At 47.0% G+C, this 22,214-nt stretch overlaps 1 protein-coding gene and 1 pseudogene across 1 annotated transcript in view; one reads left to right on the top strand and one right to left on the bottom strand.

The window, feature by feature from the left end:
- Positions 1-1,542: 1,542 nt before the first annotated feature.
- Positions 1,543-3,753, bottom strand: Gm46644 (annotated as a pseudogene).
- Positions 3,754-8,598: 4,845 nt separating this feature from the next.
- Rrp12 (ribosomal RNA processing 12 homolog (S. cerevisiae)) overlaps positions 8,599-22,214 on the top strand; it is a 36,671-nt gene continuing 23,055 nt past the window's right edge. Inside the window, exons 1-12 of the mRNA NM_199447.2 lie at positions 8,599-8,813; positions 9,375-9,604; positions 12,131-12,214; positions 13,592-13,668; positions 14,578-14,683; positions 14,870-14,986; positions 17,603-17,741; positions 17,825-17,952; positions 18,567-18,665; positions 19,014-19,105; positions 20,928-21,039; positions 21,232-21,329. Of these exons, the coding sequence (NP_955518.1) occupies positions 8,675-8,813; positions 9,375-9,604; positions 12,131-12,214; positions 13,592-13,668; positions 14,578-14,683; positions 14,870-14,986; positions 17,603-17,741; positions 17,825-17,952; positions 18,567-18,665; positions 19,014-19,105; positions 20,928-21,039; positions 21,232-21,329 (1,421 nt within the window). The 5' untranslated portion in view covers positions 8,599-8,674. The remainder of the gene's footprint in view (positions 8,814-9,374; positions 9,605-12,130; positions 12,215-13,591; positions 13,669-14,577; positions 14,684-14,869; positions 14,987-17,602; positions 17,742-17,824; positions 17,953-18,566; positions 18,666-19,013; positions 19,106-20,927; positions 21,040-21,231; positions 21,330-22,214) is intronic.

Here is a 22,214-nt window from a genome sequence, read left to right as displayed (position 1 = left end):
ATCTTAATCGAGAATAATGGGTAAGAAACCATCCCTAGAGATGGGTCACTAACATGGCCTTATCCCCAGGGAAACCAACGCTTTACTTTCTAAATCATTTACAAAACTATTATGATAAAAACTTTCAGCCGGGCATGGTGGCGCACGTCTTTAATCCCAGCACTGGGGAGGCAGAGGCAGGCGGATTTCTGAGTTCGAGGCCAGCCTGGTCTACAAAGTAAGTTCCAGGACAGCCAGGGCTATACAGAGAAACCCTGTCTCCAAAAACCAAAAAAAAAAAAAAACTTTCCCAACAGCCGATTGTGGTGGTGCACGCCTTTAATACCAGCACTTGGGAGGCAGAGACAGGCGGATTTCTGAGTTCGAGGCTAGCCTAGTTTGCAGAGTGAGTTCCAGGATAGTCAGGGTTATACAGAGAAAACGAAAAAAAAAAAAACAAAAACTTTCCCAACAATAAAATTTCATATGGCTACACGCATGTCATCAGAGGTGGGTTTTGGTATATGGTAAAGAAAGCTGGGCATGGTGGCGCACACCTTTAATCCCAGCACTCGGGAGGCAGAGGCAGGCAGATTTCTGAGTTCGAGGCCAGCCTGGTCTACAAAGTGAGTTCCAGGACAGCCAGGGCTATACAGAGAAACCCTGTCTAGAAAAACCAAAAAGAAAAATCCCCTGCTTGAGAGCTGAAAAACACACTCAGGGGGCTGGAGAGATGGCTCAGCGGTTAAGACCACTGACTGCTCTTCCAGAGGTCCTGAGTTCAATTCCCAGCAACCACATGATGGCTCACAACCATCTGTAATGAGATCCAATGCTCTCTTCTAGTGTGTCTGAAGACGGTGACAGTGTGCTCATATAATAAAATAAATAAATTAATTAAAAAAAAAAGAATGAAAGAAAAAAGAAAAACACACTCAGATTCAAACTGCCTCTGTGTTTGTTTCTGTTTTCACCACTGAATCCTTACCCACCTGGCCTCGAGAACCCACATCCCAGGGACCCCCATACCCAGCTGGGGTGGTCCGTGGCAGGCCAAAGTAACTAAAGCAAGCTCTCTTATTTGTATACATAGGCGATCTCTTCCTACGGCGGGGTTCAAGAGATCAGCACCAGACATGGGGGAGATTGTTTTTGCTTTTTTAAAAGATTTTATGTATTTATATTTTATGTGTTTATATATTTTTTAATCGATTTTATGTATATGAGTACACTGTAGCTGTCTTAAGACACACCAGAAGAGGGCATCAGATCTCATTACGGGTGGTTGTGAGCCACCATGTGGTTGCTGGGATTTTAACTCAGGACCTCTGGAGGAGAAGTCAGTGCTCTTAACCACTGAGCCATCTCTCCAGCCCAGAAGATAAGATAGTTTTTAAAGTTCAGGAGTAGGGGTTTCCAAATATAGGAACTGACAATCAAATAGATGGGGTTACAGAAGCAGAGCTGAAACAGAACAAGCTCATAGTGACTTCCTGAGAAGTCATAACGACTTTCTCTTTTCTTGAAAGTTAAAGATTTTATTGTCTTCATAACAAAATCGGCTTAGAGCTGGATCACTTGGCCCTTTCTCTTCTTATCGCCTCCCAGTTCAAAATGCTTGCATCTCTTCCTAGCTAGTATCCTCTTAGATCTGCAGTTGGGCTCAGCACACTCAAGTCTCAACTCGATCTTCTTTGTAGTTTTAGCCTTTTGGCGGAAAATGGGCTTAGTCTGCCCACCACAGTCAGCCACCCTGTTTCCTGTGATAACAACACTTTCCCTGGGCATACAGAGAATCCTTGCCCTTCTTGCACTGTGTCACCTTGTGGGGTTGATGCTTCCCATACTTCTTGCAGAGTGTCCGACGGGTCTTAGGAATGTTCACCGTGCTTGCAGGAGCACAATCAGCTCAGAAAGAAATAGATTTTTTTTTAATTTTTAAAAAAGTTTTTTTTGGGCTGGTGAGATAGCTCAGCGGTTAAGAGTACTGACTGCTCTTCCAAAGGTCCTGAGTTCAAATCCCAGCAACCATATGGTGGCTCACAACCATCCGTAACAAAAATCTGATGCCCTCTTCTGGAGTGTCTGAAGACAGCTACAATGTGCATACATTAAATAAAGAAATAAAGAAATACAGAAATCTTTAAAAAAAAAAGAAAGTTTTTTTTTTTTTTTATGTATATGAGTACACTGTAGCTGTCTTCGGACACACCAGAAGAGGGCATTGTATCTCATTAAAGATGATTGTGAGCTACCATGTCGTTGCTGGGAATTGAACTCAGGACCTCAGGAAGAAGAATCAGTGCTCTTAAACACTGAGCCATCTCTCCAGCCCCTTTTTAGCTTTTTTAAAATTTATTTATATGAGTAGCTTTCTTCAGACATACTAAAGCTCTGTAGCAAAAGCCTGTCTCATGAAGACCAACCCAACAAACTAATGAATTATATAGTTTAGATGGTTGAAGTGTATTTTTACTTAAAGTGTATCTCATTATCTCAAAGCTGATTTTTAAAAGTTGTAAACAGTTATTAAAGGGGTGTTTGGGGAGGGGGGGACACCACCCACAAGAGCCCTGGCTTCTCCGGAGGGAAAGTATGCAGCGGTTTGGGAAGTCCAAGATGGCTGTCTATCTGCGAGGAAGACAAGCCTGTGTTTAGGGGTCCTGGGCCATGGAGCTCAGTCTCACAGGAGTGGCCATCCCAGATGAAAACACAGGGCTCTTGCAGCGCTGGAGATAGAAAGAGGGATGCCAGAGAACAAAGGCAAGAACCAGCCTTAGTTATCAGAGGCCTGGCTGCTGCTCAGCCAGAGTTACAGCCCCTCTCATCCTTAGACACCAGCAGGCATCCTGCCAAGAACACTGGTTATGAATCTCTAGCACACAGACTCCCAGGTGCCTGGATTTCTCAGTTGCGGAAGTGAGTTTGCAAGCTCAGATACATCAAAGGGCTGGGTGGCTGCTCAACCCTTTCCCTACAGCTTGCTAAGGAATTGAAGAGCCTGGCTGCTTGACCCTGCTGTGAAATGTTTAGCCTCCCTCAGAGACCTATGAGAAGGTTGCCCACTGCCTCCTTGTGGGCCTGACTTCTCTTCAAGGATACCTCTACTCCCACCTTGCAAACTGTTGTACTGCTTGCTTGCTGTCTGCCCCGTGGCATTAATAATTCCTTATTTTGAGTTTTGATTTTTTTTTTAAAGCATTGTCTCTTTAGTCCTGGCATCCTGGGCTTGATATGTAGACCAGGCTGGCCTCAAACTCACAAGGATCTACTTGTCAATGCCTCCCAAGAACTAGGATTAAAGGTATTTAGCCACCACACCTGGCGTTAATAACTCTTCTAATAAGTGCCTTAAGCCCCCCCAAATTCATCTCAGTGTCTTCCTTGAAACCCACAGCAAGATCAAGAATGTCTACTTCTGCCCTCACACCCCACATCTACCTTACAAAACAAGATACAAGGAGCTAGGCTCCTAGGTCCCATTTCTGATTAATATGCCCCTCTGCTGATCTCTCTGTTGGGTAAGTCCCTAGATCCAGGATGTAAGAAGGACTTCCAGGAGGAACCTTATAGTGATAGCCTGATCCCCCCATCCCCACCCCCACCCCCACTTCCAGCAGTTGACTAACCAGTGACATAACTCTTCTTCACAGGTGACATGGGCTAGCCTCATTCTACCTTGTCCTCTGCTTGAAGCTCACTCCCCTCCTCCACGAAGCCACTGGACTTGAGAGGCGCGGTTCTGCCTTCCTTGAGCCTTTCAGTATAGCCCATCTACCCGGCAGGGACCATGTGGAAAGGGATGCTAAACACCTCTCACGCATTGCCTTATCATAGCCACATAACAGCAAACAGATTTTGAGACACGGAAACTTTGAAATTCAGTCACCTGTCCCATGTCACATAGCAGGATGTGGCTTCAAACCCAGGCTTCTTAGGACTTAGTAGCAACTATGTCCCACTCAGTTCCTTCTGATGAGCCTCTTAGAGCAATAGAGGCTCTCTCCATCCTTAGAGCTAGCTAGAGCTCCAAATTACACACCCAAGCCACAGACTTCCTCTTTGTTTGGGACAAGAGGCTAACCTTTAATTTCCCCTTCCTACTGCCTGGTGGCCTAACAGATTACAAAACCACTGACCTATGCAGGACCTTCCTGCTCTTTCTGCCCTTAGCTCTCTGGGTGCAGTAGCTCTGTTCTCTCCCTTGGAGCCTCACTGTTGGTTTTTTATAGATGTGCCTACCAACAGTTGTCTCTCCCGCCTTTGCCCAGCTATCGGCTCGACTAGTGTGCCCTTGGGGAGTCATCGAACCCTTTGAGACCAGGTTTTTTTTGTTTGCAAAGTGGGGAGGCTGGCTGCGCTCTCCTAAGCTTGAATCATAAATAGCTTCTGGAACTCAAGGCTAGTTTCTTAGACAGCAATGACAGCTCCACAGTTCACACTCCTCGCCTGCTCGCCATGTTCCCTGTGGTCAGCACCTTGCTTTCATGCTCCTATTAATTTTTGTGAAACCTATGAGCAAGCATGTTGGTTTTTTTTTTTTTTTGTATCATGCCCATTTTACAGATTAGAACAATCTGAGGCCTGGAGATTTATTTATTATTCATTCTACAAATTCTGTCCCTCAAGAGCATCCTGACTAATAAATGTATAATAAATATACACAAATACGTATAACATATATGGGGGATTATTAGAATGGGTTACTGGCTGTGTCTCAGCCAGTCCAACGATGGCTATCTAACAGTGGAAGGTCCAAGGATCCAGTAGTTGAGTTCGCATGCAGCTGGATGTCTCAGCTGGTCTTCAGTTTACACCAGAATCCCAAGGATGTAGGTTCTGAAGCCAGTGAAGGACTGGACTGGCTAGCAGGGAAGAGGGAGCAAGCTTCCTCCGTCCACATCCTCTATATAGGCTGCCAGAAGAAGGCGTGGCCAAGATCCAAGCTGGATCTTCTTAAAAGATCTGGATTAATGGCGTGTCTTCTAACCTCAAGGATCCACAATGGGGGCCCAGTGGTGCTGGTGCACATTTTTAATCCGAGTACTCAGAAGGCAAGAACAGGCAGAGCTCTGTGAGTTCGAGGCCAGCCTGGTCTACAGAATGAGTTCAAGAACAGCCAGAACTATGCAGGGAAACCCTGCCTTAAAAATACAGAAAACAAACAAACAAACAAACAATAGGCAAAACAAAATAAAACCCCCCAAACCAAACAACCCAAAAGCCAAACCAAAACCAAAACCAAAACAAAGATCTAGATTAGAAGTGAATCTTCCCACTTCTAATTTGTTTTCTAAGAAGAAAATCCCTCACAGGTGTGCTTTAACCATTTGGGTTTTAGTTCATTCCAGAGGTAGTCAAGTTGACAGCCAAGAATAGCTATTACAGAGAATAAAGTGACTTGCTCAAGGTCACACAGCAAGTGGTGACAGGAGTCCTGGTTCAAACGGTTTAAGAGTAGTGATATCCTATGGGTGGTGTCTCGTGGCTTATGTGGTGTGAGGAATCCTGGACTTGATAGATCTTCCTGACGGAAGCCAGTTATAGAATTCACGGGTAGGGAAGTTGGTACTTCACCAAGATGTGATCCCTGCAGTGAGGGGCAGAGGCGTGCTTCTTGTGCACACAGTTTGGAGGTGAGGAGGTTTGTGTTGTTCACCAAAGAGCAAGAAGAGTGGGCCTGCAAAATTCTACTCTAGCCAACATTTCAGCCTTTCCATATGGGTATAGCCCAGGTTGCTTGAAATGCTCCCTCTTGTGGTGACAATGTGACTCTATGCTCATGCCAAGTACCGTGACCTGTTTTTTTGGAATTTTCCATGTTAATTTTAATTGTTAACTTGATAGGATTTATACTCACCTAGAAGACAAATTTCTGGTTGTAGTGTGTGTGTGTGTGTGTGTGTGTGTGTGTGTGTGTGTGTGTGTGTGTGTGTGGTGTGCCTAATGCCATTTCCAGAAATGTTTAACTGAAGGGGCACACCCACCCTGAATATGTGGACAGCAACATTCAATGGGCTAAGACTGGATAAGAAGAAAGCGAGTACCATCAGCCTCTGTCTGTCTGTCTGTCTGTCTGTCCCTGCTTCCTGAATGCAGGCACAATGTGCTCAACACACCTAGCACCTTGTCTTCCTTACCACAATGGACTGTTCCCTCAAACTGTAAGCCAAAACAAATTCTTCCTTCTTTAAATAGCTTTGTTGGGCATTTTGTCCCAGCAGTGAGAAAAGTCACTTAACGGACAGCCATTTTCATATTGACTCCAAATGATAGCTCAGTGGGTTTAGTATTGTATAGAGGGTAAAATATATATGAGCCGAACATTGAAGTGTACACCTGTAATTCAAGCCCTTCACATACACAGAGGCAGGAGGATTGCCATGAATCCAAAAGAAGAATGTGTTACATGGCAAGGGCTTGATTATCCCATCCCTTCCCTCTGCAATAAATAAATAAATAAATAAATAAATAAATAAATAGAAAAGAAGCAAACCAGAGTATGATGCTGGGCCATTGAGCCATCTCTTCAGCCCCTCTATTTTTTAAGATACATTCAGGTAAGTATATAATACACAACCATTACTTGGTGAATACATCTATGTAAACCCCTAAGATATTAGACTATAACTACATCTACTGTGCTTACTCTCAGCTGGTACCAGATTCCAATACTGGGGTCCTTTTGTTTTTTTAATTAATAGAATCATACAATACACATTTTTTTTTGTTTTTTTGTTTTTTTGAGACAGGGTTTCTCTGTATAGCCCTGGCTGTCCTGGAACTCACTCTGTAGACCAGGCTGGCCTTGAACTCAGAAATCCACCTGCCTCTGCATCCCCAGTGCTGGGATTAAAGGCGTGCGCCACCACTGCCTGGCTACATTCTTTTATGTCTGGAGTCTTCCATTTAATTTGAATCATACACGCACATAGCAGATCTCTGTGTATACTATGCAGAAGCTGCTGTTTAAAAATGATAAAATATTCCATTACATATCATTATATCACAGTGAATCTGACCTATTCTGTTGATGGGTGTTTGGTCACTTCTAGTTCTCAACTATCTCTTTTTTAGCAAGTAAGTAATCGTCTCTGTTGGGTGTATATATAGGAATGAATTGCTGGGTAGAGTGGACATATGTTTTATTAGATACTACTAGACCAAGCTAGATGTTAGGGCTCATGCCTGCAATCCCATCACTCACGAAGCAGAGGCAGAAGAATTGCTGTGAGTTTAAGGCCAACATAGGTCACACGAGACCTCAAAATACAAACAGGGAGCAGGGGCTGGAGAGATGAATTAACAACAGTGAAGAGTTCATGCTAGGGCTGGAGAGATGGCTCAGTGGTTAAGAGCAATGACTGCTCTTCCAGAGGTCCTGAGTTCAATTCCCAGCAACCACATGGTGGCTCACAACCATCTGTAATGGGATCGGATGCCTTCTTCTGGTGTGTCTGAAGACAGTGATAGTGTACTCACACACAGCTCTTGCAGAAGACCTGAGACAGGTTTCTCCTAGCACCCTCAGACAGCTCATAACTGCTCGTAATTCCAGCTCCAGGGGGTCTGATGCTTCCGGCCTCCACAGGCACCTGAATTCATACCATCACACGGGTGTACACATAACTTAAGAAATACATCTTTTAAAAATAGTACTAGTTTCCCAAAGTGCCCATATCAACCAACAGCAGCACATGGAGACATCAGGGCTGTGTTCTTGGCAACAGGGCACCACCACTGCTCCTTTCTGTCGTTATTCCGTTGTGGTTTCAATTTGCAAAGCAAGTCGTGGGCACTAGTTGTTGCTTTTATCTCTCGTGAGGCCAAGATGTTTTCATTTGTTATACATCCATAGTTTTTGATTATTGTTTTCTTTTTTAAACTTTATTAGGGTTTTTTGTTTGTTTGTTTCTGTTTTTTGAGACAGGTTCTCACTGTGTAGCCCTGAATGTCTTGGAGTTCACTATTTCAATATTTAGAGCAGTGTGGCCTTGAAATTACGGAGATCAACCAACGTCTGTTACCTAGGCGCTGGGATTACTGATGTATTTATTTTGTTATTTTTGTTTTTAGACAGGATTTTGCATCTCGCAGTGTGGAGACTAGGCTGGCTTTAAACTCACGACAGTCTTCCAGTTTGCCGGGATTACAAGCGTGCGGACACCACCGCTCCGCTTGAACAACCGATTTTTGTTTGTTTGTTTGTTTTTCGAGGCAGGGTTTCTCTGTATAGCCCTGGCTGCCCTGGAACTCACTTTGTAGACCAGGCTGGCCTCGTACTCGGAAATCCACCTGCCTCTGCTGGGATTAAAGGTGTGCGCCACCACGCCCGGCTGAACAACTGATTCTTTGAGAGTAATATAAATTTGTCTTTTAATTCCAAAGAAATTCCCGTTTTACAAGGTTTTCCTTCACGGCCACGAATCTTGGCGGTGCATCAGGAGCCCACACAGCATCCGAAACACCAGAACTCCTTCCCCAGCGTTAAGATCGCAAAGCAAATAGGAAGCCTCAGAACGGATGTTGATTGGTTTTGCCATGGTAACAGATTGGAGACAGGAAGTGACATCAGAGGAAGGGGCTGCGGAGCCGGCTGAGGACACACACGTGGGTTCTGCCGTGGCTTCTGCTGTCTTTTCGGCGTGTGTGGACGCTTGTTCTCTGGGCGAGTGCGAGCCACCGTTTGGTCAACATGGGTCGCTCGGGGAAATTGCCCTCTGGTGTCTCGGCCAAGTTGAAGCGCTGGAAGAAAGGCCACAGCAGCGACAGCAACCCCGCCACTTGCCGCCATCGCCAGGCCGCTCGGAGCCGCTTCTTCAGCCGCCCGTCAGGTAGCCGGGCCGTGGGACTCCTTGGGCGGCATCTTGTGGCATTCGGCCTGCCACTTTGTAATGTCAGTCCTGGCGCTCACTGTGAAGGCCCGCCCCTCGAGTTTGACAGATGCGGAAATTGTCCTCTGAAGGGAAATGACTTGTCTAGGATACCGCGGTCTCAGGGACACGGCCGTCACTACCCTTGGATGCCCCTTTAGATTTATGTATATGTTGAGGGAGTGTCAGGGAGCGAACCCAGGACTTTGTGCACGCTAACTAAACACTCAACTACTAACCCACATCTTCAGCCTTCGGGTGTCTCCGTACAGTATACGACCCTGGCTCTGGATGTCCCTGTGCCTTTAGTACAGGGAAGCAGAAACAGATCTGGGGTTCCTTTCTCTTGGCCTTGAAAATTGCAAGCGTACACAGGGCTGTGCAGGCAAGCCTGGTTTGGAATCCTGCCGCTGGGATTGGGGGGGTCTAAACCCTCTGGTTTGTTTCTTAGGGGTTCTGTTCCTTCAGCTAAAGGAAGTTTGGGTGGAAATGGGGCCATTACCTTGTTACTCTGGTTCTCAGGAAAGAGCGACCTGACTGTTGATGCTGTGAAGTTGCATAATGAGCTGCAGTCGGGGACCCTGAGCCTGGGCAAAAGCCAAGCCCCTGAGACGACCATGGACCAAGATCCAGAGGTGGCTTTCACCGAGAAGTCCTCGGGCACGTTTCTGAGTGGCTTGTCTGACTGTACAAATGTCACTTTCAGCAAAGTGCAGCGCTTCTGGGAATCCAACTCAGCTGCTCACAAGGAGGTAGGAGATTGGTTGCTGAGTTTGTAGGGCAGTAGGCAGGGCACATTCAAGATGACTTTCATACAGCTCTGGTGACAGCAACTGGTATTTCTGGATGATGTGTCATCTCTCTTACCCTTTGTGCCCCTCACATACACTCTTGGGCAGAGTCCCCTTAAAAATCGTGTGTGGTAATTAATGTTCATATATGTTTGAAATTTTTTTGTTTATTTTTTTGAGACAAAGTTTCCATTTGTAGACCAGACTGGCTTCAAAGCCATAGAGAGCAATCTGTCTTTGCCTCTCAAGTGCTGGGGTCAAAGGTTTGTGTCTTCATGCTCAACAAAGCATATTAATTTTGATTGTGCGTGTCACAGCATGGGCATGAAGGTCAGAAGACAACTTTAGGGAGACCTTTCTCTTCCCTTCCACCATGTGGGGCTCAGGGATCAAATTCAACTTGTCAGGTTTGGGAGCAAGTACTTTACTGGCTGAGCCAGACTGAGGGTAGAAATGTTGTCAACCTTTGTCTCCTCAGCTGTTCTTCAAACGGGAATCTTTACATGTATTTCCAGGGATGTTAGTGTTCAAGTTCATGGTGAATAACTGTGGTTTGGGATCTGTTTTGTTTAACGAAAAATGTTTTACTTAATTGACATTTCAAAGTTAATATGTTTATTTTTTTATTATTTAAATGAGGAATATTAAAAATGCTAAATGAGGGGCTGGAGAGATGGCTCAGCGGTTAAGAGCGCTGACTGCTCTTCCGAAGGTCGTGAGTTCAAATCCCAGCAACCACATGTCTGATGCCCTCTTCTGGGATGTCTGAGGACAGCTACAGTGTATGTACATGTAATAAATAAATAAATCTTTAAAAAAATGCTAAATGATACAAAGAGATATAAATAGACTAAAGTGTTATAGCTAGTCTCCCAATTTGAGTCTCTCCAGTGGGCATTGTTCATAGGTCACTCAATGTATTTCTAGACTAGCACTGCCCAGTAGTGCTATAAAGTGAACCACGAGTGATTTTGAATTTTAGAAGCTACATTTAAAAAGTAAAAAGAAGTGGGTAAAATTAATGTATTCGACCAGTATGTATAAAATATTAGCATTTCAACACATTTAGTCAGTCTTTGTGTTATTTCTTTAGACTCTTTTATTTATTTCAGTTTGGTGAGTTTGTGTCACATGTCTGCACATGTGCCCATGGGGGTCATAACTCCTGGAGCAGGAGTTGGAGTTGACCATGAGCTATCCCGTGTGGGTACTAGGAACCAGACTCCGGTCCTGTGCGAGGGCAGCGAGAGTTCCCAGCCACTGAGCCATGTAGATGCGCAGCCCCATCAGTCAGGATCTGTTGTGGTTATTGTTTTGGTTTTTAGCCTAGGGTCTCACTCAGTACCCCTGGCTGGCCTGAAACTTGATGTATGGACCAGGCATGCCTTGAACTCAAGAGAGCTATAAGACCCTTGTTTCCCAAGTGCCAGGATTAAAGGTGTGTGTCACTGCTGGATGATAAGGTCGTTTAGTCTAGCTCAGGTTGACCTGGATCGCACTTTGTGGCTCATGTTGGCCTAAGACTCAAGGTAATCCTCTTGCCTCCGCCTTTGGAATGCTGGGATCACAGGTGTGTGCCACCATACCGAGTTCTGTTCAACTTTCTGTATGTTTACTAGGGTTTACTGAAATATGGTTATATTTTATAACCACCACTCCAACTTTGTCATTGACAAAACAGTATTTCCAAGTTATTGTATCTAATTGTTCTCATATCGTTGGGGTTTTTTTTTGTTTTGTTGTTGTTTTTCAGTAGTCATATAATATTTAAATCTCATTTTTGGGCACGGCAGTACATGCCTCCTGTAATCTCAGGACTTGGAAAGCTGAGGCAGGAGAATTGCTGTCAGTTTGAAGCTAGTTTGGGCTACATATTGAGATTCTATCTCAAAAAAACAAAAACAGCCGGGCGTGGTGGTGCACGCCTTTAATCCCAGCACTCGGGAGGCAGAGGCAGGTGGATTTCTGAGTTTGAGGCCAGCCTGGTCTACAAAGTGAGTTTCAGGACAGCCAGGGCTATGCAGAGAAACCCTGTCTCGGAAAACCAAAAAACCAAAAACCAACCAAGCAACCAAACAAAACCTATCAAGTCTAAATAAAATAGTTCATCACCATCATCACCATCACTTCCTTCTGACTGCTGTTTCCCTCTTCTCCTCCTGGTCCCTCCCCTCTAGCCTCTCCTCGGCCCCCGTATTATCAACCTTCTGTTGCCGACTATCTGTTCCAGTTTGTGTGCAGTGTACAGTGCACACATTCACAGAGGTGTTTCTATAAGAAACTGTTCTTGAGGTGGCTGTGGAGCAGGCATGGTTTTAGGTGTCTTGTTTCCTGGGCCCTGTGGTGTGTGCTCCAGCTGTGGACTCAGATCTTGCTTGACGTTGGGTTTCATCAGGACATCAACTTGTGAAAGGGCAAGGGGCCACCCAGGCCAGGGTTGCCTTCAAGATACGTCATGGCTACTTTATCCCCTCTCCCCCTGTGCAGATCTGCGCTGTGCTGGCTGCTGTTACAGAGGTGATTCGATCCCAGGGAGGCAAGGAGACGGAGACCGAGTACTTTGCTGCTCTGGTGAGTGTGTGTGATGGGGGCTCCGTGTTCCGAGCAGCAGGTCAGTCAGGCTATCAAGAGAAGACAGGTGCCCCTCGCCTGTGGGGCTGGGGCAAACCTCCCGTGGGTGAAAGTGCTGGTAGCATTACTGTCTTAGCCTTGTAAGACAAATGTCCACTGTCTTATGAAGACCAGTTAGAACTGGAAGATCCTCTTAAAGAAATTACTTCTTAGGCCACTATGGTCCTTTTAGGGATAGGACAGGACAGGACAAGATTATATCCATTATAATACTAGCATACTGTTCACTATTTTTATCCTCATGAATGTACCATTGAGTTTTCCAGGAATTACCTGATAACGGAGGACAGTTTGGGGGAGTTCTGTTTACAACAGGTTTTCGCTATGTAACTCAGGCTGCTTTTGAAATGATGTCAGTCTTCCTGTCTTAGCCTCCCAAGGGTTGTGATTCCATGAACAGCATCATTGCTGCTGTGGGTTTTTTGTTTATTTTTTGTATTTTATTTTTTAGTACTAGGAATTGCACCCAGGGCTTTACATATGCCTTAAATAACTCAACTGCATCCTTAGCCCACAAGACAATAGTCTTTCTTCCTTTCTTTCTTTTTAAGATAGGTTGATTGTTTATTCTAATGGAGAGTGCCACCACTATGCCAAGCAAGATAAAAATACTCATCCATTTTTTCTTTCTTTCTTTCTTTTTTTTTTTTTTTGAGACAGGGTTTCTCTGTATAGCCCTGGCTGTCCTGGAACTCACTTTGTAGACCAGGTTGGCCTCAAACTCAGAAATCCGCCTGCCTTTGCCTCCCGAGTGCTGGGATTAAAGGTGTGCGCCACCACACCCGGCTCCATATTTTTTTTTTAAAGATTTATTTATTTACTTTATGTGTATGAGTACACTGTTGCTGTCTTCAGACACACCAGAAGAAGGCATTGGATCCCATTACAGATGGTTGTGACCAACTGTGTGGTTGCTAGGAATTGAACTCACTACCTCAGGAAGAGCAGTCGGTTCTCCTAACTGCTAAGCCATCTCTCCAGCCCTCCATATTTTATAAGAAGAAAACTGAGTCACAAATGGTTACTAGGGCACTTGGGAGACAGAGGAAGAGGCAGGTGGATCTCTGGGAGTTAAAGGCCCGCCAGGGATACATAGTGATACCCTGTAGTCTCAAAGAATAAATGAATAAAGTAAGAAATATAAGGTTACTAGGCCAAAGTTACACAGAGGCAGAGCTCAGACTTGAACCTTATATACTTTGAAGAGGGTTCTTGATCATAACTCTGAGTACAGCATGTGGTTCCACCTGCCACCCATGGTTTCCTGTGTGTGCATTGTGTTACTTACCTGTCTGTACCCCTCACTCTGGCCCTCAGATGACAACAATGGAAGCAGTGGAGTCCCCAGAGTCACTGGCTGCCGTTGCATACCTATTGAACCTTGTCCTGAAGCGGTGAGTGTGGCTGGGGCTTGGCAGATGGAAGGGCATGTGTGTGTGTGTGTGTGTGTGTGTGTGTGTGTGTCTGTCTGTCTGTCTGTCTGTCTGTCTGTATATATGAGAGAGGCAGAGAGACAGAATATGTCTCTCTAGCCCACATACATGTTTTGTTGTTGTTGTTGTTGTTGTTTTTGGGGTTTTTTTTGTTTTTGTTTTTGTTTTTGTTTTTTTTGAGACAGGGTTTCTCTGTATAGTCCTGGCTGTCCTGGGACTCAGAAATCCACGTGCCTCTACCTCCCAAGTGCTGGGATTAAAGGCATGTGCCACCACTGCCGGGCCACCATACTTGGTTTTTAAGGTGAAAATATTTGGGCAGGAGAGACAGCTCAGCAGTTACAAGTACATGAAGACCAGGTTTCAGATGTCAGTACCCCATGCCAGACAGCTCACAGATGCCTGTAACTCCAGCTTTGAAGGATTCACTGCCCTCTAATGCCCCACAGAATGCACATGTGTGAGAATCTGTGTGCACCATGAATCTGTAGGTACAGTGGAGACCAGAAGAGGGAGTCAGACTCTCTGGAACTCCAGGTATAGCCAGCTATCATATGCTGGTTTCTGGGGAAGGGCAGTGGGACTGAATCATTGGCACCAGGCTGCACAAGGAAGGACGGAGGCTTATATGAGGTTGTGTGACCCTGGGATGCCCTTATTTGGTGGTACAGAGGCTGGCTGGTAGGGAAGCAGAGAGACCCAGAGCTCAGGCATGGAGAGCACACTAACCTGAGGGGCAGACACATGAGCTCCTGTGCTGATTGGTGACTTGCTGAACGGCTGGGCCAGAGTGCGCGTCCCGTAACACCAGGGCCTGTCTCAGTTGCTTTTCTTTGGCTGCTCTGGATTGACTTTGTATCTTCCCCACAGGGTGCCAAGTCCTGTGCTCATGAAGAAGTTCTCTGATACCTCCAAAGCCTTCATGGACATCATGTCTGCGCAGGCGAGCAGTGGCTCCACCTCTGCTCTCCGATGGGTCAGTGCCTGCGGATCCCTGAGTTCAGTGGGTGTGGTTAAAGCATGGGCCCTTCCTTGGCATTGGTATAGGTGGTGCTCCATAGACCCTTAAACAGATCTCTTGGGCTTTTCCGGGATTGGTGAGACCCTGGACTCTTTCCCTGTGGCTGATAGAGCTGAGGGATTTTCTACGTTTTTCTTTAAGGTCCTCTCCTGCCTGGCCATCCTCCTTCGGAAGCAAGACCTGGAGGCCTGGGGCTATCCCATCACCCTTCAGGTGTACCATGGACTGCTGAGCTTCACCGTGCATGCCAAGCCGAAGGTGAGACTCTGGCTGCCCCAGAACCAACCTGTCTGAGCTGGGTTGGAAAAGACTTAGGACTTACACTCCTGGTTTGTTTTTTTTCTTGGTTGGGTGTGTGTGTGTGTGTGTTTGCATGTGTGTAGGATGCATGTAGTCACACATGCATACAGAAAGTGTCCTGCCGTTACCATCCTCAGCCTTATTCCTTTATTCCCAGAGTCTCTCATTAAGCCTGGAGCCAGGCTGGAGGCCAGTAAGCTCCAGCGATCCTCCTGTCTGCACCCTGTTTAGATAGTTTCTTTTTTTTTTTTTTAAAGATTTATTTATTATTTTATGTAAGTACACTGTAGCTGTCTTCAGACACACCAGAAGAGGGAGTCAGATCTTGTTACGGATGGTTGTGAGCCACCATGTGGTTGCTGGGATTTGAACTCTGGACCTTTGGAAGAGCAGTCGGGTGCTCTTACCCACTGAGCCATCTCACCAGCCCCCTGTTTAGATAGTTTCAGGGATTGCAAGTGCATGCTGTAACCTATGCCTGACATTTACTTTTTTAAAAGATTTTATTTGTATTTGGGTGAGTGTGTATGGCATCTGTGTACAGAGGCCACAAGAGGGTGTTGAGTCCTCTGTGACTGTAATTATAGGCAGTTGTGAGCCACCTATGTGGGTACTGAAAACCAAGCCCATGTCCTCTAGAAGAGCAGTAAGTGCTCTTAACCATTGGGCCATCTCTCAGCCCCCACCCCTTTCCTGTATCCCCTTCAGTTCTGAGGACTTGAATTCGTTCTCATATTTACACAAACACTCTTACTTGCTAAGCCTTCTCCCTAACCCCAAGTCCTGGGGTTTTGCAGTTTGTTGTTTTTGTTATTTGAGACAAGGTCTCACTTGATAGCCCCTGGATGACCTGGAAATTGCTATGTAGACCAGGCTGGCTTTGAACTCAGAGATCCACTCGCCTAGGATTAAAGGCTGTACCACCATTCCCAGCCAAGTCCTGAGCTTTTCTTGAGATTCTCCTCCCTGCTCTTCTGAGGCCTTGTCCACTTAAATCCAAAAGGCGAGGAGCACCCCTCCTCCAGCAGGGTAGTCACAGCCTGGTGCTTTTTGAGTCTCTCTTCAGCCTCCTCAGCGCCCCCATTCTTCCTTGGCAGGGCGATGGCAGTCTTGATGGGGTGTCTGGCATCATACAGACCTACTCCCCCTCCTCCCTCCTGCTTTATTTTTGTTGTTGCCATATTGGGCAATTATTGAGCACTGAACCTTGGGCCCCATACATACTAGACAAGCACTCTACCACTGAGCTATCTCTCCAGCCACATTCTTGCTGTGTTGTTTTGAGAGAGAGGATCTTACTAAGATACCCAGCTTGGCTGTGCACTCACTCTGTAGTGTAGTCTAGGCAGACCTTGAACTTTGACTTGCCCTCTCAGCCTCCCCAGCAGTTGGAATTACAGGCCTATCACCAATCCCAGCTCTGAGCTGGGTTCTTAGTTCATCTTGAGTTATCACCTTGGGCAAGTTACTTAATGTCTGTAAGCCTGGGCCTCCTAACTAAGAGATAGTTGCAGTTATGTGGAGTCTCAGGCCTGGGGCAGTCCCTGCTTTATAGCAGGCGCTCACCAAGAGGGTCTGGCTGCTTCCTTAGAAATTTAGAGTTGCGAACATACGATTCCTTGTATATTCGCATGATCATTAACACACCTTTTCTAGGTCGCTGTTACAATGCCACTTCATTAGAGTGACACTTTGTCAGCAAAGTATATTTTTAAAAAAATAGTTTTTATTTGTGTATAGATGTCATTTGTTCTTTGTTTGCTTCCTTGTTTGTTTTGGTGACAGGGCCTCACTATGTAGCCCTGGCTGGCCTCAGAACTCAGTGATCTGCCTGCCTTTGTCTCCTTAGTGCTGAGATTAAAGGAGTAGACCATTGGGGCTGAAGATATGGCTCAGTGGTTAAGAACACTGCTCTTCCAGGGGGCTAGGATTCAATTGCTAGCAGCCACACATCTGTAATATAGGTCCAGGGGACCCAACACCCTCACACAGACATACATATGCAGGCAGAACATGAATGCATATAAAATAAATATGAAAGTAAGTATATGCCATCACCCAGAGCTATGTGGGTGTTTTGCCTGCATGTATGTATGTGTATTACATGCATGCTTGGTGCCTGTGGAGGCCAGACCAGAACATCAGATGCCCAGAAACCAGAGTTAGAGGTGGTTGTAAGTCTCTGTACCTTGATTCTCTGCAAGAGTAGCTAGTGCTTTTAACCTCTGAACCATCTCCCCGGTACCTGCAAGTATCTTCAGCTCTATATTTTCTTGCCCCAGGCAAGTATCATGTACTGCTTACTAACACTTGGTTAACACTTAGAGCAGTGGTCCTGGAATTGCTGGATAATTAAATGACTATATCCCTGTCTGAAGATGAGGACCCTGTTGCTCAGAGATTTGAGTCTGAGCTGCCTCAGGGCCATTTGGCTAGTTAACGGGCTTAGGATTCTATAGTGTATATCCTGCTACAGCAGTGGGTATTATATAGTAGGTGCTCCATCAGGCTGCTAGTGGCAGTTGTGCCAAGTCTCCAAATACATATCCTTGTTTCCATTTGCTTTCCCTTCAGATCCGTAAGGCTGCTCAGCACGGAGTGTGCTCAGTTCTCAAGGGCAGTGACTTCATGTTTGGTGAAAAGGCCCCTGCCCATCATCCTGCTGCCGTCTCCACTGCCAAGTTCTGCATCCAGGAGATTGAGAAGTCTGGAGGTGAGGCAGCTAGGTCCAAGGGCAGGTGGAGGGGAAGTGGGAGTAGTATAGGAGAGTTAGGAGTAAAACTCTTTGTCTGCCAGGTTCCAAAGAGGCCACCACCACGCTGCATATGCTAACACTGCTGAAGGACATGCTGCCCTGCTTCCCGGAAGGCCTGGTGAAGAGCTGCAGTGAGACTCTGCTTCGGGTCATGACCTTGAACCATGTGGTAAGGGCTAGACACAGGAAGAAGGGGAATTCAGTGAGTGAGTGGGGCCAGGCTTCCTGGTAGGTCTTTAATCCCTGCTGCTAGGAGGCCAGGGCTTTCTGTCCTGACCCCACTTTCACCATAAGCCAAAGACAGGACAGTGCACCATCCACGCTGGCAGAGTGGGCTGCTCATCTAAAGGCTGTGTGCAAGCTGACGTCAGATTCCTCTGCGTGCGTCTGTGCGTTCGTGGTCACAGAGCTGCTTTAGGGAGTCGACCCTCTTCCATCTTTAGGACTCTCTTCCACCCTTACTTGGGTTTTAGAGGATACGCTCAGGCTGTCAGACTTGGGCAGCAAGCACTTTGCCTGTTGAGCCCTAATTTAAGTGTTTTTGGGATTTTGTACAGGGCCTTTGTGCATTAGATAAGGCTCTAGCACTGAGCTGTGTCTCAGTCCCTACCTCCTTTGAAGTTTTTTTCTTGGTTGCCATGTCTTAGAGTGACAGTCTTAGGGTGTCTGAGACTCTAGGGGATCTGTAGGCTCCAAGCAGCTCGTGTGATGGAGCGGGGGCTGGGAGCTCCAGGGCAGCTGTGGACTTTGTGTCTCCTTGCTAAATCTGTGTGTCTCCCGCAGCTTGTGACAGCCTGTGCCATGCAGGCCTTCCATAACCTCTTCCATGCCAAGCCCAGCCCTAGCACCCTGTCAGCAGAACTCAACGCCCAGATCGTCACGGTGAGGCCTGATGTTGCGGGAGGGTAGACTTCATCGCTAGGGTGCCAGCTCTGATGCCTTCTACAGCAGTGAGGTTGCTTGGGCTTAGCTGTCCCAGTGAGAATAGCCAAGCCTGCAGACAGGAGAGAGACCACTGAAAGTGCAGCAGTGGTCATGGGAGATAGGCATGGACTCCTGATCTAGTTAACACTTGAAAGGATTTCAGCTTAAGAGGGCTTCTAAACTCAGATATCTGTGGGTAGACTTCCAGAGGGGGACATACATCTTCCCAAAATTGTTTGCAAAATATACACTGAGGTGGGCTACTGCTGACTGAGACTCTCTTGTGCATTTCTGTCTCACCTCTAGGCACTATATGACTACGTTCCCAGTGAGAATGATTTACAGCCCCTGCTGGCCTGGCTTAAGGTCATGGAGAAAGCCCACATCAACCTGGTCAGGTAGGGGTGGTGGAAGTCAGTCTAGGGTCTCCCTTTAGGTTGCTTGCGGTTCAATCAGATGCAGGGGACACGAGCCAGAAGCTGGAGAGGCCACTCAGTACCAAGGCCTGTGCTGTGTGGGTGAGAACCTGCTCTTACCTTAGGAAGGCAAGGGTGGGCAGCTCGGCCGTTCTGTACAGTTCCTTCCTCCCTGGAGCAGCGACTTGCCAGCTTCGAGCAACAAGACAGAGGACAGCGCCTTCTGGGCTGGAGGCAGCTTAGAGCCTGATTCTCCGCTTGCTCTGTGCTTTTTGGTGAAGGGGACGTTGTTTTCTTTTGTATGGAAGGAGACTCTTAGGAGTCAGTTCTCTCTTCCATCATTGAATTCCAGGGATTGAGCTCAGGTCGTCAGACTTGGTCGCAAGCACCTTTACCCCTGAGCCATCTCAGCTGGAGTCTTTGTTTTCTTTAGTTGTTGGGTTTGTTTGTTTGTTTTTGTTTGTTTGTTTGGTTGGTTGGTTTGGAAGATGTTTATATATATAGCTCTGACTAGCTATATAGATAAAGCTGTCCTGAACTCACAAATATCTATATCTTTCTGCCTCCTGAGTGCTGGCATTAAACTCGAGTACTGACATGCCTGGCCCGGCCTGCTTCAGCTTCCTAACTTCTGGGATTACAATTGTGAGCCATCATGCCCAGTCTTGGTGTGATCTTTATTTGTTAATTTTAATCTTTGTGTGTGTTTGTGTGCAAGTGTGATGTCTATGAGTTCATGAGTGTTGAGTTACTGGTACACAAATGCCACAGTAAGAACACTTTGTATGAAAGCCCTCTTTCTTGTATGAAACATGGTCACTTTATTGTTTGCTGTGGCATATGCCAGGCTGATTGGCCGCAAGTTGCCAGGGACCCTCCTGTTGCCAGGGACCCTCCTGTTCCACTTCCTGTCTTGCTGAAGACGTGCTGGCATCAGTACCGTGCTCAGCTTTGTGAGGGTTTGAGGGATTCAAACAGAGACCCTCATGCTCAGATTGTAAGTAGCCCACTGAGCCCCTCCACAGCCAGGTGTTTTTTTATGGTGTGTGTATGTGTGTGTTGTGTATGGTATGTGTGTGCCATGGCATGCACATCTAAGTCAGGAGGACACTCTCAGGAATGGGTGTCTCCTTTACTGGCTAGCCTCCAGAAATCACTCCTCAGGCTTAGTGGCCAGGGCTGAGGGGAGCCCTTACCACGGAGCAATCTTACTGACCTTCGGGTGTGATGCTTTTTGTTTTTATGTTTTGGGTTCAGATTGCCTGGGTGCGTGAGTCCCTCTCACTCTGCCCCACTGTGTGGCCTTATGTGTCTCAGCTTCGTCATCTGCGGAGTGGAAAGTGGACTTAGTAATGGCTGCAAGGTTGGAGCAAAACGTCTGTTAGTAGTTGGTGTGGAGCGTCGTGAGCACATTAGCAGTGTTTATTTATTATCTTGTTTGTATATTATGGTAAAAACTCTTGATTTGGCTCTGGAAAGTGTGAGGGGCAGGGAAGAGGGGGGTGTTAAGGAAGACAAGCTCCCACTGTGCGCCGAGCTCCTTAGAGGCAGTCTAAGTAAACCTAAACCCCATGTTTTGTTACTTTAAGGACAGTGCTTTTTTGAAATGGCCTTCCAGGGGGACCTGGAGGGACCCTGCAGGCCAGTAGATGTTTTCACCTGCGTTCTGGTGGCTCAGGTCTCTGCGACTCAGGGCCAGGTTCCACAGGAGCGTTCTGTCCTGACAGGCTGCAGCGAGACCTGGGGCTAGGCCATCTTGCTGCGACTCAGGGCCAGGTTCCACAGAAGCGTTCTGTCCTGACAGGCTGCAGCGAGACCTGGGGCTAGGCCATCTTGCTCGATTTTTCGGAACCGCAGTGACCTGTCTTCTCTCGCCTCATTCACAAGTGGCGGCGGCTGCTACCCAGACTCTCAAGGTATTTCCGCCTGCTAAACCCTGCTGTGCCTGCCATTTTGTCTCCCAGGCCACCTTAGCTGCCCAGCTTTGTACTGGGGGGAGCTTCTCACTGTGGGAGACAGGCTTTTAGAACTTGGAAAAGCAGCTGTGTGGGAGGGTGAGTGGGACTGGGGGTATACCTTGAACTAGACGGCCTGGCCTCTCTCTGTAGGAGATCCTGAAGGAGTGTGTGGCTCCACACATTGCTGACATTGGCTCTGTGACCTCTTCAGCCTCAGGTCCTCCCCAGTACATCACTAAGATGTTCAGGTGAGAGTGTGGTGGGGACCCTTGTTGGAAGTCTCGAGCTCCGTTTACCCCTTTGGATAGTGGTAAAGTTTCTTTGAAGCACCGGTCCCAGGTGCTTCGTAGAAAGGAGTAAGTGCCAGGCATCTGCCTGAGTGAGCGGCTCCTGCCAATGGCTGTGCTGTGTTTCAGAGGCACTTAGGAGAGGTGCTGTACTCCGTGATGGAGGAGTGTGGCTCATGGAGCCCTGCCTCTGAGCTTCTGGACCCTGGAGCTGGCTTTGAACCCAAGGCATCTGGAGCAATCTCCTCTGCCTCTTGAGGCCTTTGAGTCCTCCTCTGTGGGAGAGCAGCCCCAGGCATGTATGTAGCTAGCCATTCAGGAAACAGAACCTGTTGACCCTTGTGCTAGGAGACTGGTATTAACACCTCGCACAGCTGGGAGAGGTCATCTTGATCGGAAAAGGCTGACCATGGAGTCTGCTGGGTTATCCTCAACATCTGTAAGGACCCTTTCACAGACGTGGCCACAGTGTGCCAAGCAATCCGTGGAAAGGGGAGGGTCCTGGGTGTGTCTCCTGGGTCTGTTTGTTCTCTCTGGTGCTCTGGGGACTAACAGGCAGGAACAGAGGACGGTCCTGTTCCTGTATAGCCAGTGGGAGGTGTGAGGAACCCTCAAGGAACAACGAGGACTCATGACCTCAGCTGCCCCTGGCCCAAACACTGCTGCTTATTGGTCCTTTCTACCTAAAGTCCTCAGGGCCTCAGATACTGTGGGGGAAATGGGACCAGCCAAGTATACACAGGAAGACTTTTCTTCCTCTCTGCTCAGGCCACCTGTGCTCAGCCATCCACCCCTCCAGGTCAGGTAGAGAATGCATGGGACAGCATGGTACCCAGGCTGAAGAGT

The sequence above is a fragment of the Mus musculus genome, chromosome 19 (genome assembly GCF_000001635.26).
Source record: "Mus musculus strain C57BL/6J chromosome 19, GRCm38.p6 C57BL/6J".
Lineage (NCBI taxonomy): Eukaryota > Metazoa > Chordata > Mammalia > Rodentia > Muridae > Mus > Mus musculus.
Note: the sequence above shows the minus strand (reverse complement) of the source record. Positions and strands in the feature narration are given on the sequence as shown.